At 51.5% G+C, this 27,611-nt stretch overlaps 1 protein-coding gene across 1 annotated transcript in view; it reads right to left on the reverse strand.

Annotated features, from left to right (window-relative positions):
• Positions 1-12,137: 12,137 nt before the first annotated feature.
• KCNJ3 (potassium inwardly rectifying channel subfamily J member 3) overlaps positions 12,138-27,611 on the reverse strand; it is a gene marked incomplete at both ends in the record, with an annotated part of 59,039 nt that continues 43,565 nt past the window's right edge. The window contains one exon of the mRNA XM_082483716.1: positions 12,138-12,721. Coding sequence (XP_082339842.1) covers positions 12,138-12,721 — 584 coding nt within the window. The remainder of the gene's footprint in view (positions 12,722-27,611) is intronic.

Raw genomic sequence — 27,611 nt, forward strand, 5'->3', positions numbered from 1 at the left:
TCCCGGTCCAGGCGTGCTCTGCTCTCCTCCTCCTCGGAGCTTGGGGCGCTCGCTGAAAGCTTTACTCACCTTGTGCCCCGATGCTGCAAAACCGTAGCGCCTGATACAAGGCATCCTTTGGGGGATGGACTAGATGATCTCCAGAGGTCCCTTCCAACCCATTCTGTGATCCTTCAGGAGGAACATTCACTGGGGAGGGAAGAAGGGACCTTTGCAGCCTGCGCTGTCTTGTTTAAGCCACTTGCAACCTTATTAAATAGAGGGGGGGGAAAAAAAGAAAAAGGCAAGTCTAGAGCAGGACAAAGGGTCATAAATTAAGTTACAGCATCTTTTCCTCTGCTTTAGAGGACTATTTTGCAGAGAATAAATAAGATGAAGGAAAGGATGCTCTGTAGGAGCACCAGGGGTTGCCCGGCCACAGCACTCCGCCACCTCCGCAGCCCCGGCGGCGTGGCGTGGGCTAAGGGGATTCCAGAGTGAGTGCTCGTAATGCGCTTGTCCCATGCCAGACCCGCCGTGGAAACCTCCCGGTGCGAACGGAAAGTTCCCGGGGAGTTAGGCAGGGGGTGTTAGGCTGGACGGGGTGGGCTCTCTCCCTCCCCAGCCTGAAGAACAGCGATTTTTCCAATTATCCTTAATATGCCAGCTCCTAAAAATCTGGAAAGGAAGTTCAGCTCTCATTAAAAATATCCCATCTATGCTACTTCTATTTCTCGACTCTTTAGAATCAGCCTATACGCTCTGAACTACTTAAAAGCCACTGAAGCAGAGAGCTAGAAATGTAATTCAAGTTTTCATCTCTTAAATCCCTTTCATTTTAATACGAAGATTAGGTATTTATGGAAGCAGCAGCAACCTGACTCCCACGGCAGTTGGCCTAACCAGACTAACTGAACTCTTTACCATGGCAATAATTACGTTAATATTTGCTTATTTATATGAAGGTAAGGCGCTCCACCAGAGACGCCCATGCCGGCGTGTCCTGCCAGAGGGGAAGACCCGACCGCTGCTCCCCTCCTTCCCTCCTGCGGACCTGTGCGAATATTTTTTCTTTCACTGCAAAAAAAGGGCTTAATGAAACAGTACCTATTTTGTGCTCTGTGCCGCACCCGGGCTTGCTCGCCTGCAATACAGTGACAAACAGGACAGAAAACTGAACCTTGCCATTAGGACACACTCACCTGGTGCCCCGGCTCCTCGCCCGTCAAGGGAGGGAACAAGGAAAATGTAAAAATATCTTTTTTTCACTTCTTAAGAAATATGAGAATTTTAATTCCCAGAGTAAGGAGTTTTTGAGAAGAGAAGAGAAGAGAAGAGAAAAAGAAGAGAAGAGAAGAGAGAAGAGAAGAAGAGAAGAGAAGAGAAGAGAAGAGAAGAGAAGAGAAGAGAAGAGAAGAGAAGAGAAGAAAGAGAGAGAAGAGAAGAGAGGAGAAGAGAAGAGAGGAGAAGAGAGGAGAGGAGAAGAGAGGAGAGGAGAGAGAGGAGAGGAGAGGAGAGGAGAGGAGAGGAGAGGAGAGGAGAGGAGAGGAGAGGAGAGGAGAGGAAGGAGAGGAGAGGAAAGGAGAGGAGAGGAAAGGAAAGGAAAGGAAAGGAAAGGAAAGGAAAGGAAAGGAAAGGAAAGGAAAGGAAAGGGAAAGGAAAGGAAAGGAAAGGAAAGGAAAGGAAAGGAAAGGAAAGGAAAGGAAAGGAAAGGAAAGGAAAGGAAAGGAAAGGAAAGGAAAGGAAAGGAAAGGAAAGGAAGGAAAGGAAAGGGAGACAAAACAAAAAACACAAACAAACCAAAACCCAAAACAAAACCCAAACCCCAAAGATATCAATGAGCTGATTGCACGGTATTTAAAATGGGCATTTGTGAACCAGGCAAGTATTTTCAGTTGGAGACGCAGGGGAAGCTGCAGCTGCGGGCAGCTGGAGCCGGGCAGCAGCCAGTCCTTGCACCCATACCCAGGACCCTCCTTTTTTCTTTTTTTTTTTTTATTTTATTTTAAAGAAAAATCTCAAATGTATCTATTTGACTACAAGTTCATTTACAGACTCATTTAAATAGTTTTCTCTCTAGCCAGTCAAGTACCCAAATACCACAGAGCCTCCAGTCCCTGGCATCCCTGAAGAGCGGCAGCGAAGGAGCTCATCACCTTCTTGCCAGGCGGAGGGGGGTTTGTGCCCAGGGCAGAAGGATGGGCGATGCTGGGAGAGCGCCAGAAAGTGCCCGAGCATCTTCCAGCTCGCTCGCTGCTGCGGAGAAAAGGCAGCCTGAGTAAAGAGGACAGGGACTGACAGCTCAATCAGCAATTTTTTTTTTTTTTTTTGCACATCCAGTTGTTTATAGGTTAAGATTTTTGATGTCTAGATTGAAGAAGACAATAAATTGTCTGCACAACACCTAGACCTACAAGCACTTAAAAACATTCTTCCACTATTGCCTTTCTGCCCCATTAACTTTGGTACTGGAGTACCAGAGCGATCTCTGACATTTCTTACAGAGCGTGCCATTTCCTTCGCACAGATTTCCTGAGGGCTAAGCAAACTCAGTATGTATGCACAAGGGAAAATATAATATAAAATAACATGAATTATGCAATAGTATTAAGGTATCTGTATGGAGGCCCTGTGGTCTAGTTGAATATTGTGTCTGTGCAGAATCGTAAATCACTGCTTATAAAGTATTTGCACGGCGCAGGACCTGCAGTGGAGCTGGTGTGCGACACCCTAATTTTATAATAGATACTTTAGGAATATAATATAAAAATTAAGAATAGAGCTTGTCAAAGAAACTGTCGTTTCTTGCTTTTTTAATATTGAATTCTAAATTATGCATTAGGAAGGGACCATTGAGTTTTTTGAGCATTTATCGATAACGCCTAGCACACATTTTAAATTGCATTTTGTGGTCCCGGTGAAGCAATAGCCCTTCCCTGAACCCAGCGGAGCAAAGCTGAGCTCCTCCCCGCTCCGCTGCGGCAAGGACGGGTCCCCTCCCCGAGAAGGAGGAGAAGGGACCTTTCCTTGGAGAATGCAGCTGGCGTTTCCAGCCCTGCGGCAGCGCTAAATAGTGCCGACTACGGCACTACAACTGTTGGTATGAGGACACTTCTGCTGAACCAGAAGGTGCTCAAGCGGTGCGTTGAGCAGGGGGGAACCAAAAATAGGAAATTTAGTGTATGGAGATAAAGGTGGCGGCGCTTCCTAGGGGGTAAGTATTTGCGGTGGTGGTACTGTGACGCTGCAGTGCCGGACATACCGAAGGCTTTTTTCAGAAATGAGAAAAACTGCATTTGTATTAGTCACTGTTTGAAATGGATATTTTTTTGCCTGTGCGTGTGCTTGTGTGCACGCTTGGAGTACGTATGATCTGAGTACACACACGCTCTGCGGGTTGTTCCCGAAGAGTTTCAGCAGCCCTCGTTAGAGCCCCAAATTCCCCGGAGCTCGCGGGAAAGCCTGGAATGCCCAGATGCCAAGCTGCAGCTGACGAGGCAAAGCCACCCGCGCAGAAGCCCTGCCTGGGGAAACATCTGCATCTGCATCATCCACTAAGATAGGAAAGACACGGAGCTGTTGGAGCGGGGCCAGAGGAGGCCCCGGAGATGCTGGGAGGGCTGGAGCCCCTCTGCTGGGAGGACAGGCTGGGAGAGGTGGGGGGGTCAGCCTGGAGAGGAGAAGGCTCCGGGGAGACCTCAGAGCCCCTTCCAGTATCTGAATTGCGCCTGCAAGAAAGCTGGAGGGGGACTTTTGACAAGGGCATGTAGTGATAGGACGAGGGGGAATGGCTTCAAACTGGAAGAGGGGAGACTGAGATGAGATATTGGGAAGAGATTTTTCACTCTGAGGGCGGTGAGCCCCTGGCGCAGGGTGCCCCGAGAAGCTGTGGCTGCCCCATCCCTGGAGGGGTTCAAGGCCGGGTTGGACGGGGCTGGGAGCGACCTGGGCTGGGGGGAGGTGTCCCTGCCCAGGGCAGGGGGGTGGCACTGGATGGTCTTCAGGGTTGCTTCCAGCCCAAACCATTCTATGATTCTCTGATCCTCTGCACCTTCACCCCCCCCGCAGCTGCAGGGAAGATGCGCCCGCAGGGCTGAGCGCCGAGCTCTCCGGCACCGCATCCCCGGCTCCAGCCAGCCGCAGCCGGCAAGCTGATGGCGTTCAGATTCTGGCCAACAGGTGGATTCCCAAAGCTTCACCCGGTGCCAAGCCTGCAGCTAGCCGCCATCATTTTTTTTTTTGCTTCTGTCTGCAAATGTTCCCAGCCGAAAGTACGTTCCTATTTCCGGCTCCCCGCATAGGGCAGTTCATGTGTTGCCCAGCTGCAGCCCAGTATTAAAAAGGAATTACTGTCGAGCTTTGGTGAGAGTGAGCTGCAGCCTGCTGCTTTTTGATTTTCAGAAAGGGGAAAACCACGTAGATTTGAAGTTCGAGGGAGGCAGCAGAGGGTCGCTACCCTGCCTCGCCACGGCTACCCGGTGCTCCCCGCGCAGCCTGCCGGGCTCTCCCCCGCCACATACCATCCAAAGTCAGTTAAAGAGAAATCAATTATCTTCACTTAGAGCTTTCCATTCACTTATGCCACAGGGAATGGCTGAGACAAAATAAATGGCCATATTCCTATAAACATCAATGGGAAATTATATTTATGCGCTCTTCAGACGCACATTTGTATTTTAGGATTTGATAATCTCATTACTGAGACTGTAAGACGGAACAACTTCGGTAGAAAGATGGAAGAGACAGACGTGTTTATGAGTTTTTGTTTGTTTGTTTGTTTCTGAACTCGTCTCTTGAGATGCTTTTGGCACCCGGTACCACTGCTGTGACGCCTTCTGTGGCGCCGCTGCCAGTTTTACCCTCCGTGTGTCCCACGGAGGCGGCAGAAGCTTTGTCTCGCCTTGCCTTCGCTGCAGGTACCCCGCTGAGAGCCCGTCAGCAGGCTTCGGGGAGCGCTGCGGCCACTTCAGAGCACGCCTGCAGCGAACATCGCGCTTACGCAGCGCTCCATTAAAGCCATGTGGCTCGGGCACCCAAAGGCACGGTTAAACTGTAATGATAGTCGGAAAAAAACATTCCCACGGCGACTCTCTGGCGTTCCACATCTACTTTCCAATTGCCTCAATGTACAGGCGTTGCCATTTCTTCTTGTCAGCAAGGAGAATTTTGTGGCTAAAGGGACAATATATTATCCAATAACACATTTGCGGAAATGTGTTGAGAGTTTCCCTCAATTTGCATGAAATGAAAAATAGAAATTTGTAAGGTACTGATTAAAAAAAATACTTCGTTTTATCGTCTTGCAGGGGAGCTTTACTATTCCGAAAAATTAAATTAATTTTGCTATAAAGGGTGGATTTATCAATATTGTCAGTTAGTATAAAATATTTTGTATAGTTCTTCCTTGGAATGGGGTGTAAGGTCATGTTTATATTCATCCTGAGCATCACCTCAGCATAAGGCTTAATTTTGTCCTTATGTCGAGACACACATTAATTTGGCTTTTCTTTTCTTTCTTACTGACGAAGGCTCCAAGAACACTTAAGGAACCGACGCCTGGAGCTGCCCCAGGGCAAGTCTGGAGGATGCCAAGAGAAAAGTCTCCCCGGGTTATGCCTGCAGTGAGCGGCGCTGCCGTGCCCGCGCTCTCCCTCTCTCACACACTCGCCCATCTGTCACGAGCTTTCCGTCGCGCGCAGTTGGCGTGGAAAGAGTCCAAAGACCCGATTCCCATGGCAGTGCCCAAAAAGCTTAGCTAAACCTACAAGCATTTTAGACAGAAATAAATGTAAAAGTTTGGAGGGCGGAAATGCGGAATAAATCTGAATTAGCAGAGAGCTATCTTGACTGCTGTTACCTATAGCGTTATGGATACATAGACATCACAGATTATACACTTTCTTAGGAAGGTGTGTGTAATTATTACGTGCATACTGTATATTTTCTTACCTTTAGATTGCCTTACCTCCTGTACCCGGATACACGGAGGAAGCCGTGCTGAGCCCATGGCGTCTGTGGTCACCAGTACATCTCATCCTTACGTCACGCTCATGCTGTTCCTTAAACCTCCACCAATTTGGCAAAGCCCGTTCCTGGGGGCGAACGCAGGCAGGCGCCGACACGCGAGCGGCTGCCTGGGGCTGCGTTGGCTGTGGTGAGTGCCGGTGGACCTCCCCAGCGGGGCTGGCAAGCAGGTTCAGAGACAAACTGCATAGCTGGTTGTCACGTGGGGTGTTCTGCTCACTTCTCGCTAGCATCCCCCCTAGACGGGAGGAAAATGGTGGAAGCCTCGGTGCTGTTACTTGAGTTGCCCGATTGTCATCACCATAAGATGGGCTTAACAGGGAGAAAACGCTCATGGCATTGGGGTTATCTCCATTGGTGATGCCCACCGTCCATGAGCATTATGAATAGACCTATTGGCTTGAGGGAAGACTCTACATGGTGACAATATTTGGGTCAAGGGAGCTGTTCCCTCCAGGGAGATGCACGTGTCTATTCCTGACATGCGTCTCTGATGGATGAACCGGTCAGGGAAGTCTCAGCCAGTGGATGTATAGTGAGCTAATGTCTATAGCCAGAACATAGGCAGCTGTGAAATGGGAGAATGCTGTTTCTCCGCCTTGCTCATGAAGAAGGGCAGTCGTGTGGGAGCGATGAGATGCCTGATCGACCCTGAGCGACGGCGCTAAAGCCCATCGCTCTCCCCCAGCGGTGGGTGGGCTGTAGGGAGTGGGATGGTCACGGGACGCATTCACCTCTTGGTGCTTAGACCACGTCCCCGCTGGCAGAACTTGTGGGCTGAGGGACAGCAGGAGCCACGGGGATGGACCCCACCGCTCTCACCGCGGCTTTGGGGCCAGCTCTGACCACAAACCTGCTCAAATTCCCCCGGAGCAGCTCCGTGGGGCGCCAGAGGTGAGGAGAAGCAGCTCGATGGGGTCAGGCACAGCCCAGCACAGCAGCGAGAGCCTTCCAGCCTCCCATGGATGATGCACAGATGTTTGTCTCGGGAATAATAATTCAAGTGCGTTTTTGCAGCAATCAGAGAGTGCTTGGAAGCGGCGTAAACAGATTAACCAAACCAGTATTGCACTCAGACTAAATAGTACTTATAACCATACAAAAATTAGGCTGCCATAAAGGGATGTGTTTGCTCGCTCTCTGCCTCGCTCTTTCTCCTTCTCGCTCTTTCCCTTTTTTTTTTTTCCCCCTTCCTTTTCACAAAGCGGCAACGCGAGAAGCGTAGCCGTAAATCACCTCCAATCCATGGAATTGGTAATTCTGTCACCACAGGTGAACACTGACGTGCCCTGCTTGGTCCCGGGGGGGCTGGTGCAAGTCGCAGCACCACTAAAATTTGCCACCATCTATTTATTTTTTTTAAATATATGGACGCAACTGCCTTCAGTGGTGCCCTGATCCATAAATCCCGCCCGAGCTGGGGTTCACATCTCAACCCGCCGGCGGGGCCGGGGCTGCCCGGGCACAGGGCAGCTCTGCCCCAGCAATGCCCCCCACCTCCCTCCATGCTGAATAAAGCCCTCACACCTCAGGCCAAGGTGTTCACATTCTTCTCTTCGTTTGCCCCAACACAGGAAGAGCATATATTTCCTTTTTGCGCTCTTATACAAAGGATGCTTCTCTTTCTTTCTCACCCAGCAGATGGTGGACCAGCAATATAAGGTCGGGACTCAGAGCAAGGTGAGCAGGTAGCTTGGAGAAACAAAATATGGTTATGCTCCTTTTCTCAGCAGCCTCTAGAGGGGAAGGAGTTAAAAAGTCATCTGTCATCACACATCTTTTCGTCATTCGTTTATTATTTTTATTTTCATGGCACAGAATGTATTTTGCCCACCCTGAGTGGTGATACCCAGCCACTAACGGGGCAATTTATAGTAAAAACCAGAGAGGAAGGTCTCATGTAAATGGGAAGAGATCTGATTGATAGCCTCTATTGATTTCTGGAACTTTAATTCCTGGGGCTGGATCATAGAATCATGGAATCATAGAATCACAGAATGGTTTGGGTGGGAAGGGACCTTGAAGACCATCCAGTGCCACCCCCTGCCCTGGGCAGGGACACCTCCCCCCAGCCCAGGTTGCTCCCAGCCCCGTCCAACCCGGCCTTGAACACCTCCGGGGATGGGGCAGCCACAGCTTCTTGGGGCAACAAAATAAGAATTTTGGATGGGGGAGATAACAGTAGAAGTTCCTAATTCCCTGTGCCGAGAGAAAGAGAGCTCCCCAGTCTCTGTGCGACAGAGGAAATCCCGTTGCATAGATTACGGTAAAGTTCAAAAATTCAGCAGGACGTGGGCTTACCGGGGCTGCCCGAATTACAGGCGCACGTGCAGCGTGTGCCAGGGGCTCTGCTCTTGGATGACCTTGGGGACGGAGCCCGCGTCTCCAGGGCTGGCCCCCACCGGCGCCCCCGAAAGCGCCACGCAACCAACCAGCCAACCCCGGGCTGGAGTTTTGCTGCTACCACGAAAATCTGTCCTCTTGCGCACACTGCACGTGAAATCAGAAGCCCTCAAAACAGCGTGAATATGTAGCCGTTTATTAAAGTAATAAAAAGTGGACCGGATAAAAGACATTTAAACCGAACAACTTTTGAAAGTTTAATATAGCTTTAGATAAAACTGAGCTTGCAGTGTTCATGAATACAAGAGTTTGTTATTTTGTATAATTCAAATAAACTTGTACATTTATACAGTTATAGACTGCATGCCAGAAAATGCATTTAGTTCATTCTAATTTGAATATGTACAATTTACAATATAATTCAAGCATAAATTCAGCAGTAGAGAACACAGACCGGCTGTGCAATCAAACAGTTACTTTCTCTTAGCTTAAGCGTTAGGGCTGGGCTAAAATGTTAATTAGGAAAAAAAAAAAAAAACCAAACAGCGGCCACACCGATAAAAATGAAATATTAACCAGAAATAACTTCCCAAAATGAGTAACTAAAGTTATCATCCATGTTTGTACTTTCACTCTGATTTATGAAAGACGCATATGTTGTCACCTTCACGTACATAACGCATCGCAGTACAAGCCACGAGCCTCAGAAAACTCGCGTCCAGCAAGGACAGGTGCATATTTTGATTTAAAAAACCAAACTTTCCAGTTATTCATAACAACATTTTCTATGGCATTAATTTAATAACAGCAAGGATACTTTCCCAGCGATTCACACATGTTGTTTACACAGGCTACTAGGCCGCAGCCGCTCAGATTGCCACTGTATTTTATGGCTACGGCACTTCTCCCTGTCACCTATTTGAAGCTCAATTTGCAGAACACATCCACACCGCTCCGACTTCGTTCGGCCTTGTACACAGAGCCAACCCAAAGTTCCCCAAAGCAGGAGGCCCCTTGGCTCTCCCGCAGGCAGGACCGGCAGCCGCCCGGCCAGGACACGGGCAGCCGGCCTCCATCCCCAAGTAGGAGGACACTGGTGGCCCCTGGGGCACGGCTGGCCAAACACCATTGCTCCTCGTTTGGGGACATGTCACATTTACTTTTCCATCAAGAAAAGTCATCTGGACCATGAGCTGCCCCCCAAGCTGAGCGCTTGAGGTGGTGGGACACCCTGACAAAGACAGGCAGCCCCCAGGCGGGACCCCGATGTCCCAGGGAGGATTCCCCACCTCGCAGCTGCGCTTTCGTACCAAAGCCATGATCCTGGGGGCACTGCCACCACAGCAGTGTCACCGCGGGGGACATCGGGTCACCCTCCGGCAGCTTCCGGGGAAGGAGGCAGTGGTCCTCCACCCACCACGAATAAACCAAGGGGGAAGTTTGAGGAGAGGGCAAGCTGCTGGAGACCCCACTCCCAAAACCAGCCGGATCTGCCCCAGCCTGCTGGCAGGACTCATCACCGGGCTGTGCCACGGCCAAGTGCACGCCGTGCCGATTAACGTTCTCGGCTCTCTGGGTTGGACTCGGCGGTGTTTCTACTCTCGACACCCGGCGACTGTACATGGCTATTTGTGCTGTCAGTCAAGGACTGGTAGAAGAGTTACGCGTGGTACAAAAATCAGCGGTATTTTACAAGGCGACCTGAGGAAGTGTTAGCAAACGGGGAGAAAGAAGTCCAGATTTTACCGTGCGGCATCAGCAAGGGGCTGACGGCGCGCGCAGGACCAGCACAGAGGGAGCCGCGCACGCCCTGCCCGCCAGCGAGAACCTGCAGGGACCTGAAGTATAGTCAAAGGTGTAAAAAGCATGCAGTGCCACTCAAAAACCATGACAAACGCTGAAAAGAAACTTTGGAAGTCAGTATAAGGTCCTTGGGGGTACAGCTGATGGCTCGTACGCTGCAATTCCAGAGAAAGCGCTGAGCCACAGCGGTGTCTGAGCCAACCCTCCAGCAGTGCCGAGTTTCTGAGCTCTTATTCCATGCCAAGATTTGCAACAAAAACAAATTTTTTTTGCACAGAGATCATCAGCTCTGTTGTTATTAGTCATGTCGCGAGCATCAGCGTTCTGGCAGGATGGTCCAGAGCCCGCGAGTCAGAAGTGCCCGTCCACCGCTCGCAGCTCTGCGAGAACCTCCTGCCCCGCGCGTGGCAGTGCCTGGGACCACCGGGCTGTGGTCTCGAGGGTTTGACACACAGACCATGTCCCGCAGAGCCCTCTCTTGCCCGCTTTTGGCGGTGGGTTTCGTACCCGGCACTCTGTCGGTGTTGCCCATCCCTCCATCTCGCCCAGACCTCCTCCTCCATGAAGGAGCCTCTGGGAACCCCCCATGACCTGGACCCCCCAACCCAGACCACGGACCATGGGTGTCCCTGGGCACTGCAACCGCTGACCTCCCGTATTTTGGGGAGGGTCTGGGGCGGTGCAGGGTGCTCCAGCACCGCAAGGCACGGTGACGGGGGCACCCGCACAACCCCCAGCCCTCCCGGCTTGACCCCGCCAGAGCGACAAGAGATGGAAAAGGAAACCCAAACCCAAGCAGGGAAGGACGTCCAACCAAACGTTTATACAAAGTATTACTCATTTTGAAACCCACAGGGTCAACTTCAGTTAAGAACATGTTTAAACACCGTTTTCACCACAGAGAGAGCAGTACGGAGCGATGCCGCCGGCAGCGCAGACAGCGTGCCTGCCTGGCTTTGGGACCTGCCGCGACTCTGCACCGCGCTGGCTGCCACACCGGGGCTCACCCAACCGTCGCTGGCATTGCCGCGGGGCCGGCAAAGCCAAGGGAGCCAAATCCGGGCACTGCGGAATCGGGGGGAATCGCCACTCTGCCTTTGGGGCGCAGTCCGTCCAGAGCAAACGCCTGCCGGGCCTCATGGAGACATTCAGCTCTTTGCATGTTTAGCTATTCTGTCGACATGAGAAATCAAGCACGTCCTGCTTATTTAGAAGGGGTTTCTTGCACATACATTATAAAGCACGAAGATTTTAAAAAATTTTTACTAATCGTATCTAAAGTGTGAATTTTACTCATTTATTTATTGTTTTGCCTAGGCTCATTAATACAAGTTTCTGCTCTAAGCAATACCTTATGAAATACATTTTATTTTTTTTTCCGGTAGCCTAGACACAGGAAAAGCAACCCCAAGAAAATATTAAAGCAAAATAGAAACCAGCAGTTAATTTAAGGCTAGCAGATTTGGTGTGAGGAATTAACTAATACACCTTCTTTTGTGAAAAAAGACATGCACCATAACTACTCTGTTGAACAAAACATCACGATCCACATCAGAAAAAAAAAAAAACAAAAAACCAAAACATTTTCAACTCAAATTATAACTTAACCTGAAAGTTACCCACTCGCGTGTTTTACCTACTACTTAGCCTTAAGAAATACAGGGGAAAGGAATGTCCTTTTCCATATTTTTCAGAATATACAGTATAAATATAGTAGGAGTCATGCCATAAAACTATATGCAAAAATTGCACACTATTATTGCATGCGTGTTGTGATACTACATGCCAACGGACATCGGCTCGCCCATCGTCCCGTCGTTCCTACTTACAGCACAGCCACCGCTGCCTGGGGGATGCTCCTGCCTCCCGGCGCGCCGGGGACCACCGAGTTCCGCACACGCAGGGCTGGCGGAGCTGGGCTCCCCTGCCCACCCTGCCCTCGCCAGCCGCAGTTCAAGCTCTAAGCGACAGCTCCAAGTCCCGTCGGGTTATGTAAACCGGTCCGAATTCATTTTCCGCAGTTTGGGTGGCAGGTTCCCTTCCATCCTGCCGCCGCCCGACAGCTTCTGCAGCTTGGGCGGCAGGTCGGCCACCGACTGGCTCATCGGATCCGACATCATCTTTGTGGTTTTAGACACCAGTTTCTCCTCCGAATTCCCGGGGACCGAGCTGATCCGCTGGAGTTTCATGGGTAAATCCCCCATGCTGTAGGCCTTCTCAGAGGTGGTGGAACTCATCCTGAGGAGTTTTTTGGGGAAGTCTTCCCTCCCGGTTATTTTCTGCAGTTTTGAAGGTAGTTTTGTGCCAACTTCATCAAGACCATCCAGGCACTCCACCGAGTTATTCCTTTCCTTGCTGTTGCTCACAGCGGGCGCTATCAAGGGCGATGACATGAGCAGCATCTCCTCCTGCTCCTTCACGCTGTACGGTGGGGTGGGGACCTCAAACGTCGCGTGGAACTGGGAGTAATCGACTTTAAAGAACCCCTCTTCCAAGGAGATAACGGGGAAGAACCGATGACCCCAGAGCACCTCGTCCTCGGTATAGGATGTCCTGGCCTGGCACGTCATCCCTGCAACGAGCAAGGGAGAAAAACTCCCACCAGTTATGGACAATTGCGGATGCACATAAATCTGGGGGGGGGGCTGAACATTTCAACGAAACATATTTTATGTTTTTAAATGCAGAAAAGAAAAGGCATTGGCATGCCTACCAGTTACATACAGTAGCTATTACATTGTCATCCTCAAGGTGACAATAGGGGAAGGAGTGCAACTGGATAATTCACATGGACCATCACGGGCGCTTCTGAAGGTGCTGCTGACAAAGGGAAACACAGGGCTAACTGATAACCCCGGTAATAAATTAGTGAAAGATGCTAATTGTGATGCAAAGTCAGACTTGTCAGGACCTCAAAGTGCTACTAAGTTATTCCGTATTTTCATCCTCTTGACAAATGCGTACAAGACCAGGCCCGACGCTGTCTGCATCGTACGGGCACACCAAGCCCGTGCCAGCGCGCTCCGACCCACCAGCGAGCAGCAGGTACATCCTACGAAATACATTTATTCCTCTTTAAATGCTTCACCAGCAATCTGCTCACGGATCCGTCGCTGCCAGGCTGAGATCCAAGCTTCAAAAAAATTAGCAGGGAAGAGAAAATATGACTAAGAGGCACAACGCTGCCCTTACCCTTCCTCCCCCACCTCCCTCCTCCCCAGCACCCAGACTTGGCCATCGCGGTGATCCGTCCGGCTTCGGAAACCAGAGGGAAACGATGACTGTGGCTCATTGTAGGTTTCTAGAAGAAATCCTGCTGCTTCTTGGTTTTTTATTTTTTTTTAAATGGTATCTGTAGCAATCTGTAAATAGAATTACCCTGCCATTTTATCCTGGTATAGCGAACGGGAAATATGACATTTGGTTTTCAGGAAGCTAAATCTACCTCTGCAAACACATCCTCTGCTTAGCTGGCAAGAATGCCTTGAAGCCAGGGGAAAATTAAAGGAAACTTTGGAAGGCACAAGAAAAATGACAGCAGGGCTGTAGCGAGGGAAGGATACGCACCTGGTGACGTACAGCCAGAAAAATAGCATTTTTTACGCTTTATGTTACCGCTAACGGAATCAAAATTTTAGTTTTGCATGGCGATTTCTACTGCTAACACATAGGAATATATCACAAGACATAAAACTCAGTTTTCTGTTTTATCTCTTCGGAGAAAAATATGAACGCCGAGATTTTTCCCACCGAAGGCTGCTCCCACGGCCCGGGAAGGCGCTCACCTGAGCTCGCACACCTGCGGGAGCATCCCCTGCGACCACGCAACCCGCCCCCCTTCCCACAGCCTGGGACAGGGCAGCATCCTCTACTTTATGGTGTCTTTTTCACCCGCTCACCCTGTGTTTCGGTTCTGTTTACTAAGTGAAGTGGAAGCAATCACATACCTAATGGGTTTAGAAAAAAACCCGCAATTTTTAGAAAAAATGGCAATTAGAGTGAGTACTTCTTCCATCTGTGTCCTTTACTCTGCAGCTGTTCATTAGCTGCACCTTCGCCGCGAAAGCCCAGACCTTTCCCCCTCTGCTTCTTCAGACCTGACTTCCGAGGGAGACCTCATTAGCCAACGAACGCGTCTAATAATGCATGCAAATGGCGGGAGCCGCGTTTGGAATTGGCTCCACGGTGCCTGGGAAGCAGATGGCTGGTTAACTCCGGTGACCCGCGCTTTAGATAACAAATTGCTTAAAATGCAAATCTCTCTGTACAGGAAAGTTGATAATTGCTGCCCTCGCTGCGCCGCGGGCTTTGCTGGGGTTGGGGGGGGGGGGGAGAGTCGCACCTCCAGCGTGATCCCATGGGGACATCGCCGGGGCGGCCGACCCGGCCACGGCCACACTGCTCTGCAGAGAGCTGACTGCTGGGTGGAAATCCCTCGCACGGCTTTTACTTTGCATTGGCAACACAAAAAAAAAACAAACAAACAAACAAAAAAACAAACAACTAAGCTTTATTGTAAAAGGTGTGCTATCAAAATGCCGTGGGGGGTGTAACAAGGGGCAGGGGGGGAACACGTGGATTATCAACACTGTCGGGGCTCGGGGAAGGGGACCAGGGCACAGGTCTGGCCGGCACCTGCATCTGCATCTGCATCCCCATCCCATCTGCATCCCCATCCCCACCCCACCCCATCCCATCTCCATCCCCCACCCCATCCCCATCCCATCCCACCCCCATCTCCATCTGCATCTACATCCTCATCCCCATCCACATCCACATCTGCAACCCCCATCCACATCTGGACCCCCATCCCTGTCTCCATCCCCATCCCTATATCTACACCCCCACCCCCATCCCACCCCATCCACATCTGCATCCCCATCCCATCCCACCCTCATCCCATCCCCATCCCATCCCATCCCATCCCATCCACATCTGCATCCCCATCCCATCCTACCCCCATCCCCATCCCCATCTGCACCCCATCTCCATCCCATCCCCATATCTACACCCCCACCCCCGTCCCACCCCCACCCCCATCCCCATCCCCAGGAGATACCCCGGCTGATGCTGCTTGCCCAGGGCGATGCTGGGTTGGGCTCTCCCAGCCCCTCCAGCCGTCGTGCTGCAGGGCTCTTTCTACCTCCTGATCTATCATCCTGCCTCTCCCAAACTGCTGCCGCCAGCAGGCTTTCAAAGGAGGAATTGTATACCTGCTTCCTATCGAACAAGGTATTAGCTGCATCTCAGGAAAATCAGCTTCATATTTTGTTCCGTTGATGTAACCCCTTGTAAGCTCACTGGAGAGATAAATATTTGCAGGTATATAATTTTTCTTTAAAATCAATTTACCTTCTTCGCTAACAATCGCGAGGGTGCAAATTATTTAATAGCCTCTCAGGATGAAGAGCGGCAACTAATACGCTCCTCATTCCGGGGCACACCTATCACGCTAAGCCGACGATGCTGAGAGCTGATAACGTGTTCTGATAAGCCCTGGGACGAGAAATCAATCCTCTCATTTTCCTCCCGCGCCGCTGCACTTCCCGGCCCTTCCTTCCCTTCCCCTTTGCTCGGCAAAGCCTCAGACCCAGCTACGAGCTCTGCGACGCCTTCCAGCACCCACCCCCGGCTGTGACCATCTCCTTTGTATTATCACAGCCACAACAACGGCGTTGCAGAAGGCACTCGGAGCCATTCTCCACCTCCCTGTGCAGAACAAGCAGCAGCTCTTCGCACACGTCCTAACGCTCCTTCCTCGGGCGCGTTAAAGCCGGCAGCGGAGCCAGGAACGGGCACGGTCCTCGGGGCTGCCAGCCCGCACGGTGCCGGGCTCTGCATACCGCACCGGGAGCATCTCCGGGCATCCAAAAGCCGTCCGCAGCTCCCCACCAGGGTAGACCCAACCACCGCCACCCGGGTTCATCCACCGCCCATGGCATCAGCCTGGCGGGGGGAAACGCATCGCCCGCGGCTCGGCTCTCCCCTTACCTGTGGCTCCCGCAGGTTGCCCAGAGAGCACAGCACCAAACCCCAAATCAGCCCGTATTCCCACATTTCCCTATCAAAAGAGCAGGCGCAGCTGGGTGCAACCCGCCACTGACAGCCATCCTTCATAACTACCGCGGCATTATTTTCCATTAATTTACGCTCGGATAAATACAGGCCTTTTATTTTAATGCCGAAGTAGCTTCTTTCCGACCCGTAAACCCTAAGATGCATAAAGCAGGAGGAGCCACGGGGTCGGGTGGCTGATGGACACCGAGCAGAGGACCGCAGGCTGCGGTGGCCACGGGCTCACGTCCAACAGCCTTTAACAGACCAGGCCGTTAACGGCACAGGTTAATAAGTTTTCCTCCCCTTTCTGTTGGTATGAAAGGCTTTGTGGGGTTTTGCGCTTGTTTTCCTTTTCCCTAAGAAGTCGTTCGTCAGCAGGGTAGGCAGCCAGCAGATCCCTCCGTGCCTCCATCATGTTAATGGGCCCGTTAAAATTTTACCAAGTTGTCTACATTATTAATATTCATTTGCCGTATAAATTTTAAACTCTCTTTTGGAAGCAAACGCGCTGTATGCAGTGCATATAATTAAAAAGCCATCCATTTGTCAAAGGAAAAAGGTTCCGATATGTTTCGTTCGTCACTCCTCACGCGTGCTTCCACCCCGACGTGCCCTCCAGAGCCGTTAACGGCCGGTGATCGCAACGCCTATTAGCGAAGCTCTGCCTGCATGCAAATGGCAACAACGCACCTGAAAAAGAGGGACGCTCACGTGTATATTCCAGAATAAAACCCAAACCCAATGTCCAATAAAAAAAAAAAACAACTCTCCATTATTTCAGAAACAGAGGCTGTAAAAACACCATTCCCGATGCCCACGGGCAGAGCTTTTCCCCCAGCAGCGCGGCTCCGAAGGGGACAAGCAGCGCTATTTCGCCCGAACACCTCGTACCTTCACAAACCTCACTCCTGCGTATTCGGGGCCGCCCCGACCCCGATCACCTCTCGCTGTTTCCAGGAACTGCGTTCCTTCTGCAGACACCAGGAGCTGACTCTGTTTTCAGAGTTATTAAGAATAAAGTGCTTAAAGGAAGGCAAGGGCAGCGTTTTGGGACTCATCTCCTCACGGGCAGAGGCTGAAATGGCTTTAGAGAGAACTTTAGTATCAGGCATTATTAGAAATTTTGCTACTGATTAAATTCAGCCATTTACACCCACCCGTGGTGACCTGGCACCCATCCGTGGACTCCGGCACATAATACCACAGTCCATAACACAGGAAACGCCCAGCCATGCCTATTCAGGAAAAGTTTCCATTAACTTCCCTAAATAACGCACAGCAGAGCAGCTCTGGGGGACGATCGCGGGTTCAACCGATGGATTTCTCTCCCCAAGTCTGATATGAAAGTATCCTTTTATTTATTTCTTTTTTTAATAATCATGCCTTCTCCTTTCAGCACTCGCTCTATCTGAAGGCAGTGCTACCACTGGAGAAAATGCATCTATCTGTCATATCATAAGTTATTAATTACAAGTTGTTATTTCTAATGAGGTAGAACTCTCGGGTTTAGAGCCCGAGCCGAGCTGAAAAAGTGGATGCAATTATCCCACCCCCAGCCAAGCAACAGACTACTTAAGGCTTTATTGTTCTCTGTCTCTGGCTACGGCAGGGTTAGACTGGATATTCCTCTCCCAGGAAACACCAGCGAGAAACAGGGTTGTGCAAATGCTTAGACACAGCTCCATAAACCCGTAATGCAGAGGGAGTCTGGTGCTGTTGGGATGATGCTGCGGCCAGAATTCCCCGGCATCTGAAATCCTAATAATTCAGTTAATGATCCCCATAGCTTCTAGCTTCCCTCCAGGATAAGGCCAGTTCACAGGAAGGTGAAGGCATGCCAAAGGACAACGGTTGTTGCCACCAAACCCACCAAAAATCCGGCATCATCTTGTATCACACAGAGTCCCATCCCATGTACGTTGGCCACGACGTTCCCATCGCTGGCTTTGGGTTGCGATGGGCACCAAGCGCCCCATTGAAGTTACCGGACACACAGAATCCCAGAATCCCAGAGTGGTGGGGGTGGAAGGGCCCTCTGGAGCTCCCCCAGTGCCACCCCCCGCCTGAGCAGGGGCACCTCCAGCAGTGGCACAGGACATGTCCAGGCGGGTTTGGAATGGCTCCAGAGGGGGAGACTCCCCCCCTCTCTGGGCAGCTGTGCCACTGCTCTGCCGCCCCCACAGGAGAGAAGTCCCTCCTCAGGTGGAGATGGAACTTCTGATGTTCAGGTTTGTGCCCGTTCCCTCTTGTCCTGTCACTGGGCACCACTGGAAAAAGACTGTTCCCATCCCCCCAGCACCCTCCCTTGAAGGATTGATAAGCGTTAATAAGATCCCCCTCAGTCTTCTCTTCTCCAGACTGAACAGCCCCATGGCCCTCAGCCTCTCCTCATCAGAGAGACGCTCCAGTCCCCTCATCATCTCCGCAGCCCTTTGCTGGGCCCTCTCCAGCAGTTCCCTGTCCTTCTTGACTCGGGGAGCCCCAAACTGGACACAGTGCTCCAGATGTGCCTCCCCAGGGCAGAGCAGAGGGGGAGGATGACCTCCCTCGCCCTGCTGGCCACACTCTGCTTGATGCCCCCCAGGATGCCATTGGCCTTCTTGGCCACCAGGACACATTGCTGGCTCATGGCCATCCTGTTGTCCACCAGGACTCCCAGGTCCCTTTCCACAGAGCTGCTCTCCAGCAGGTCAGCCCCCGACCTGTACTGGTGCAGGGGGTTATTCCTCCCCAGGTGCAGGACCCCACACCTGTCCCTGTTGAACTTCATAAGGTTCCTCCCTGCCCAACTCTCCAGCCTGTCCAGGTCACGCTGTATGGTGGCACAACCTTCCGGCGTGTCAGCCACTCCTCCCAGTTTTGTGTCATCAGCAAACTTGCTGATAAGGGGGCAGATGGAGGAGGAAAAAAAAAAAAAATCTGTAAATAAGCGCTTTGACTAATTCTATCTTTTCTAACCCTCGAATTATTTCCAAATACCTAAAGTACCCAGATGGAGCTGGCTGTATTCAGGCAATTTCTAGAACTCGTAATATGCTGCCTTGAAAAAAATCACAGACGTGCTGTTATTGATGCGCCCCTCTTACACTTCAGTGCAGAAGTTGGCTGATAGTTGCACAAATCATAGATCGCTAATAAGCTTTTAACAGCCCCCGCCAAGTCTTCAGAGGCAATTTAGGCACACAAAGGTAACAGGGCTTTTTTCCCTCTCCAAGGTAATGCCAGAAATATCCCCTTAAACCTTTTTCCATTTCTGAGCTGCAATTTGCTGGCTGAGGGCTGGGCGCAGGAGCACCAGGAGGTGTCCTTCTGAACATGGAAACCTGGAAAAGTGAATCTTAACCAGCTGGGGAAGAGAGAATCATAGACTCATAGAATGGTTTGGGTCGTAAGGGACCTTGAAGACCATCCGGTTCCACCCCCCTGCCCTGGGCAGGGACACCTCCCCCCAGCCCAGGTTGCTCCCAGCCCCGTCCAACCCGGCCTTGAACACCTCCGGGGATGGGGCAGACACAGCTTCTCGGGGCAACCTGCGCCAGTGCCTTACCAACCTCAAAGGGAAAAATTTCTTCCTAATATCTCATCTAAATCTCCGCTCTTCCAGTTTGAAGACATTCCCCCTCGTCCTATCACTCCATGCCCTTGGAAAAAGTCCCTCCCCAGCTCTCCTGGAGCCCCTTTAGGCACTAGAGGGGGCTCTAAGGTCTCCCCGGAGCCTTCTCTTCAGGCTGAGTCATTTCGGCATTGCGATGGCTCAACAGCACATCATCCCAACAGCACCACAAAGGGCACCTTGGCATCCTACCCGGCAGGAGGGGAGCGAAGAGAAATCCTCTAGCTAAAGCCACCGGCAAAAATGTACAAATACAAGAAATGTACGGTAATGTTTTATCTGATTTTTTTCTTTTTTTCTTATTAAGAGGTAGAGCCCTGCACGTTCAAACGCCTGGACCTAAGCCAAGAGGCCGCCTGTGCAGCCGCGTGGTTTTACTGTGCATTTCAGGGGGGGTGGGTTTACCTGCCCTAAACCTGCAGTTTATCTCTAAAGCCTCAAAAACAACGTGTTACAAATTAACCAGCCAGCGATGTTAAATGAATTACTAAGAATTAAGCTAATTCACGACTGCAACCTAAGGCCCGTGAAGGCAAGAGCCAAACCTGATGTGAGACCTGATATAAAAATATACCGCCCTCATCCTGCCCTCCTGCAGGACTCAGGGAAGATTTACAGCTGTAGGAAAAAAAACCCAAGGAGTTGCATGATTTCCACAGCAATCTCTCCTCTCCTCTCCCAGGACTGTAGAGAAAATAGGGGAAAGAAAAGCTGGTTTCATCACATTTAGCTAAGCAAGAGCATGGTACCCAGATGTTAACATCTGGCCCCTGCGCCACCCTGTACCTGAAACGCCAACAGCCGTCTGAGTTCTGCGATAACGGGAGCCCAAAATGGGAGGTCAGAAGCCAAACCAGGAGCGGAGGATGCTCTCAAGCTTTTCCTCGTGACGTTCATCGCCACATGATGGTTTAAGGTAAGTTACGGCGCCAAGCCGCACTCGGCACGGCTGGGAACGCACAGCCCGGCGGAGGGGGCTCTGGGCAGACAGCCAGCGTGCTGTCTGAACTCCAACGCTTCCCAGCTCTCCGGAAAGAACAGCTATTTTTAGCATTGCCATTTTCCCCATCATCATTTCAGGGGGTATTTTTTTTTTTTTTTTTACGAAACCGACGGTAGTTCGAAGTGCAATAAAACTTTCTGTCACTTGGCGGTCGGCAGCCTCCGTCGCTGTCTGCTGTCAACGTCTGCGTCGCTGCGCCGGCACTCCTGCAGCCTGATTCTCTTTACGAGAAGGGAGACGGGCGGCCACCTCGCCATCTATGCATTTGATGCTTCTGATTGCTTTTAAAGTAATGTTTCAATAAACAACCCCTTTTTGTTAAAGAGAAAAAAAAAATATATGTGGCATTTACTGCCTCCAGCTCTGGAGTCCCCAACAGAAGAAGGACATGGACCTGCTGGAGCATGTCCAGAGGAGAGCCACGAGGACGATCCGAGGGCTGAAGCACCTTTCCTCTGAGGACAGGCTGAGAGAGTTGGGGCTGTTCAGCCTGGAGAAGAGAAGGCTCCGGGAAGACCTTATTGCGGCCTTCCAGTCCCTAAAGGGGGCCTACAAGAAAGCTGGAGAGGGACTTTTTCCAAGGGCATGTAGCGATAGGACGAGGGGGAATGGCTTCAAACTGGAAGAGTGGAGATACAGATGAGATATTAGGAGGAAATTTTTCCCTGCGAGGTTGGTAAGCCACTGGCGCAGGGTGCCCCGAGAAGCTGTGGCTGACCCATCCCTGGAGGTGTTCAAGGCCGGGTTGGACGGGGCTGGGAGCAACCTGGGCTGGGGGGAGGTGGCCCTGCCCAGGGCAGGGGGGTTGGAACTAGACGGTCTTTAAGGTCCCTTCCAACCCAAACCATTCTATGAGTCCATGATTTCCTGAAATGCAAGAGGCAGTCTTAAAGGTAACAACTGTAAAGCGGTGCTCTGTGAATGCCTGACAATAAAAGTGTGTGAAAGCCAAGCTCTGCCCACCCGAATTAGACAGGGACATCGCCCGTCACCTTCATGGCCACCATCCTCCCCGCGGCCAGATGTGGCTGTGCCACAGAGCCCAAGGGGAGAAGTAGAGGCAACGAGGGCACTGGTAAGAAGAAGAAAATAGTTCAGATTTTGACAATTGTGGATAATCTGTGTTTTTTCTTTCTGTACTGAGTGAACAGATACTCTGCCCGTTTTGCTCTTCAAGCTCACCTCGGGTTTCTTAGGTTGTTACACCCATAGGGCCTGGGATGAGACAGAAAGCAACGCAGTGGCCCTATGGATCAGCTCCACAAGAGCTGTATCCCTTTTCCATAGCAGAAAGAAAAAGTGGGAAAAAAGATGGAGAACCCGCCATTGCCCAGAGCCCGTGGTACCAGCGGAGAGGACACCGGAGCGGAGGTCCAGGCACATCCTCGGGCACCCACTCGGTACTCACACGGCTGGGACAGACGGACAGTGGGCGACAGGTCCTTCGTGTGTCGGACACGCAATGGGGCAGGGAGAGCGGCCGACTGCCCAAGCAAGAGCAGCACTTCTCCTGAAATTAAGTCTGCAGCAGCCCCTTCTAGAACGTCTTCTAGCGGGAGGTGTCCCTGCCCAGGGCAGGGGGTTGGAACGAGATGGTCTTCAAGGTCCCTTCCAACCTAAACCATTCTATGAGTGATTCGACGACTTTATGCTTAATCACCGGTTATTACTGAAATATAGAAATTGCCCCCCAAGAAAAGGAGGTCAGAGATTAAACAAATTGAGCCTGTCTGCAAAAAGGGAACCAAGGGAGCCGAGGAACTCAAGGAAGGCAACGCACAGGCTCGTGCCAGAGTCAGGCATCAGTCTCACGCTACACATTTTAATTTCTTATCGCGCTGAATAGCAAACCCAGGCTTCTGCTCTGCTACTCAATTTAGACACGTTGTTTATGCTCCGGCACTATAAATACCTCCCTGGTTTATTCAGACTGTGCCGTTCTCCCAGGAGCTATCTCGACACTTAAAAAATAGCAGTGACAGCCAAGGTATTTTTCTTATCAGCCGGTCCCCTTCTCAGGGTAATTTTTAATCACTCATACGCACGTAGTTTTCTGACATGGTGCTGACAGCTCATCTTGATGCTTACCAGGACCGCAGCTACCCATCATTAGCACAAATTATTGCCGGTTTCGAAAATGTCACAAAACCCTGCGCGTACGAGCAAGACACCGCCGCACATCTTAATGCCGTTCCCATGTAAAGGGATGCAACAGGCTGCTGAGCTCCCCTCCCCTCTTCTGCAGGAGTCACTTACCCCCCCCAAAAAAAGGGAATAAAAATAAAAGCACGGCAGCCTTCAGCGCTGCCCTTCTGCGCTCAGCCCGCAGACGTCTGCAGCAGCATTTTCCATTCTTTTGGAAAAACAGAGCCGGAAGCGCAGTTATCTGAACAAAACTCTCTTAACGCACGTTTAATGCAGTGACAGAAATTTAGACTATCTGGGAATCTGGCCTGATATTTTTATTATCTCTTTTTTTTTTTTTTTTTTTTTCTTTAACCAAACCCCCATATTATTCTGAGAGACTCCGACCCGTCCCCTCCTACCGACGTGCAGGAGTGCGTCAGGGCTGATTTCAGCCCCTTCAGCTCCTTCCTTTGAGCAGATTTGGTGTTTTTTTTTTTTGTTTTTTTTTTTGCAGAGCCATCTGCCACATTCCCGTTTTTGCATCATTTCCCTCCTACCGGGATGTTATTGAACAAGCAGCCGCAGCACCAAAATGGGCGTATTTCATTCCCCGCTCGGTGCAGCTCTCGGCTGGGATGCAGCGGGAACGCTGCCGGTGTCGGGGGCGCGCAGGAGGGAAGGGGCAGAGGGGGGAATGGGGGACGGTGCCGGGGAGAGGCAACCACCCCCCATGCTCACGGGATGGGGATATTTACGGGATGCTCAGACACAGCGCTGGTGACACTTATAAAGCTTTACCCTGACATAAAATAGAGTTGCCCATCCATGCTCTGATAAAGCGCAGCGGATGCTCTCCAGAGCGCCCCTCCAGCCCCAAATATTCTGTATTTTTTACTGATAACACAGTCTTATGACAAATTTCCTCACGCTCGTAGCTGATAAATGTTTTCAAAAGGGATCTTGGAGCGGAGAGGGAAGGCACGCCGGCGGCGGCACAAGTGAGCCAGAGCCCTCCCGCCTCGCCGGCCGGGCCGGGAAGGGGGGGATGGCCTCGGCCGCCTGCCCAGCCCCCCCCCAGCCCGCGCTGCCGAAATGCTGCAGGGCCGTGGGCACGCTGCGGCTGGCGAGGGGACACCTGCAATCACCCCGTAACTCCTTCCGGCTCCGGGTTCCCCAACTTATATGTAAAGTAGAAGTGTTTTGTTTCACATCAGTCTACGCGTAACTCCTCCCATAGCAGAAATAACTTCTAGAAACAAAAATGACCGCTTACCATAAAAAGCACGTTTCAACTCAATGCGGTGCTGGAACTTCCCCACCGCGATGACCATCTCCCTCGGCCGTAAGCAGCAGTAGCCCTCCCCGGGACCCCCCCCGGCCCCCGTTCCCGCGGCGGTGGTGGCAGCAGCTCTGTGCCAGGTCCCACATGGCCAAGTCCCGCTGTCACCGGGCTCCGGGGCGCATCTGCGGCGGGTGCTGCGCAGGGCCCCGTGAAACGGGGTTCACTGCAGAGGTGAATGGCTGTGAGAGCCCGACCCGCTCCGCCGCGCCTGCCCGGACACCCACCACCCGGGGACCCCCAGGGCAAGCACTGGTGGCCGTGGCCACAGCCACGGACATGCCGGAGGACAGCGATGGAACCACCGCTCTTATTATTTCACGCCTGCCCCATCAATAGCAAGCTTTAATTTTAAAAGCAAGACGTTCTCAGTTATCCCTAATTAATATCAGGATAACTTTCTTCCCTTGTTTAGCATGAGGAGTGATTTGCCTTCACCTCCAAGCTGCCTGAACCACCTCCGCTCCTTGGGCTGCTCAAAGAAAAGCCCCGGGTAGGTGCCTCTGTGCTGCATTTCTCTTCAAATTGCAAGCACAGCCTTTCAGGAAGAGTTAAAAAGCTGGGGTCTGCAACTGGCGGAGTGCTGGCTCCAAAGAGCAGCCAAAAACGCAGTGGTTTTATTTGCAGCACAACGTAACCGTCCATTGGGGATGTTGGGGAAGAGACCCGGGAAGAAGGGGCTGTTTTGTTCAAACCTGCCTGCGGTCAGAGGATGCCTCGGGAAGACGCAGCTAGAGGGAAACGTGAGAGGAGCCTGCCAATCAGTCAGGTAGAAAAGGGAAAAAAAAAAAAAAAAAAAAAAAAAAAAAAAAGGCATTTGAAATAAATTATTCTCTTTGAATGAGAACATTGAGGCAAGAAACACACCCCCAAGCCCCAGCCCTTCCCTTTGCACACACGATTTCTTCAGCGGTCCTGTGCTTCTCCAAACACCCACCCAGCCATATGCCGCTCCGCACCAAAATAGAGCGCTTCCATCTTCAGGGGGTTTGGCAGACCTTAAAAAAAAAAAAAAAAAAAAAAATCGCAAGAAGCATTTTGCTTTAGAGACTGCCTTCCTGGGATGGAAAGGCTATTTCTCCTCATATTGAAAAGTACCATTTGCTGGTGCTATACGTTGCGGCCACGTAGTGGGTGCATTTTCAGGCTCCGGGTTACGTGAGCATCTCCCCGCAGCTGCCGGCGGAGAGGGGCGGGAGCGCGGCGGCGGTGCAGGGCGACCGGTGCCTCCTTCCCAGCCTCCCAGCATCCCCGCCGGCATCCGTGCTACGGGAAAAGGCTCGCAGGGGAGGCACGGGAGACTTATTTAAATACACCATCAACCTGGCAGCCGATTTCTAAGCTGGGAAAAAAAAACAAAAAACAACAAACCCAAACCTGTATCAATAGGAGGATGAAATAAAACACGGAGCTGTGTTGGGAAATAAACGTTCCTCATTTAGTGTTGTTGGTCTAACATACATATGCATTTGTTGAGCGTCTTCGCAGCACCAAACGTTTGAAGGCAACCAGCTCAGCCCCAGAGCTGCTTCAGACCAACCCGCGGTGACGCCTGCTCCCGCCCCGCAGCCCCAGCCGGACCCGCGCCCCTTCAAACGGAAAATTCACCGTGGGACACCCCCAATACAGACCGTGAGCCGCCGGCGAGAGGGCGAAAAACCTCATGTACTGTCCCCTCTTGGTGTATTAGTTATTTTGAAACCGTGCTGATCGCCGACTGCCCCAGCACTCCTACACACCCCACAGGTACCGCAGGGCTGGAGCCAGCGGCGGCGGAGGGACTCAGCTGCTGGAAACCAGGGGACAGCCCCCAGAGAGGGGGGAGAAGGGGACAAATGACCTCCTGCTGCGGGATGGGAGCTGCCTACAGCAGCCCCACAGCAAAGCCCTGGAGAAAGGGGCAGCCCAGCGCCGGCGACCCGAACGACCCCGAACCACCACCTTCCGTGCTGAGGGACGACTCTGTTCCTTTCTGCTAAATAGCTAAATTCTGACGGTATCTTTAAACCAGCTTTTCCAGCTGCAGCTCTGTCACCCGCACCTATCTCAGAGCGCTTGAAACGCTCCGAGTTCCCCGCTCCATCAGCAGCATCTCCCAGCCCGGTACAGCTTCTGTCATGTATTTAAAATTAACGCACAGCGCTTAACACAAGCTCCCTTGAACTAAACACAGCATTTGCCGCACAGCCTTCGGTTTCTGCTGACAAACATTCTCGCTAAGGCGTCAGGCGGGCAGAACCTCCCCGGGGAGAGATGCATCAGTTCTGTCAGCGCTGGGGGAAACGGGGACCAGGCCGGACCTGGCAATCTCTGGGCTGTGAAAGCCTCTTCAGGAACCCAGAAATAACCTTCCTGCACCATATGGATATATACCGCATCTCTACATATATATGTTTAGAAAACAAGTTATGCCCTTTGGCTGCACAGCCCTTGGCAGGAGAGGGACCCAAGCGCCGGCATCAATTACCTCTACTGGTTTTTAACGCCGAGAATCACACTTAAATTAGAGCAAAGCCGCGAAAGCAATAGTTATTTATACAGCTTTTCCGAAGCGACCCCTGAGAAGAGCATCCGTGCAAAGGCTGGGAGAAACGGGATGCTTCACTGGGAGAAGCCAATGCCCAACTAGGTGCCCACCCAAAATACGCAGTTTTAAATAGCGCTCTTAGTCCCGTCAGCTCCCACAGAAAACAAACACAGCCGCGCGAAGACCAGCGGAAAACCAGGCAGGATATCCTCGCAAATGCAGTCGTTCATTAGGCTTCATCTCCTGAGAACGGCTTCAGGTTTTCATGAAAATTCCCTACGTATATGCGCCCAGCAATGCCTCCAAGGTTTCAAAACAATCAATAACTTTAGCAAGGAGAACGCCTTAAAAACCAGGATTTTCTCACCTTTATGCAGTAATTTGTTGATGGCGTTGCAGGTAGATCCTGGAATAGGGATGAGCGTACCCATCTAACCCAACATCGATTTACATTTTGGGAGGTAATGCAAATTCGTTCCAGGTTTCTCTCCCTCCCTGGCGTGTCGTACTGGCTTCACCACAGGCCCGGTACCAGCTCGGAACAAATCTGCCACGCTCCCTTTGATGGGGACAGTTCACATTTCGGGTTGAGTCAGATGCTACGGCTCTCAGCCGTTAGCGAGGAGGCGAAGCCACGTTCTCACTTGTACTTTCGGTGCAAAAAGCTCTCCCTAGGTGTGAGTCCCAAACACCAGCGCGCACCACCGCTTGCCTTTGTCATCGGCTGGGCAGCCTCTGCTCAGCCTGGCCAGCTGGGAACGCTGCTAAAATACAAATTTGAAATGGCAGCGGTTTT

Source organism: Vanellus vanellus (genome assembly GCF_965231255.1).
Source record: "Vanellus vanellus genome assembly, chromosome: 5".
NCBI lineage: Eukaryota > Metazoa > Chordata > Aves > Charadriiformes > Charadriidae > Vanellus > Vanellus vanellus.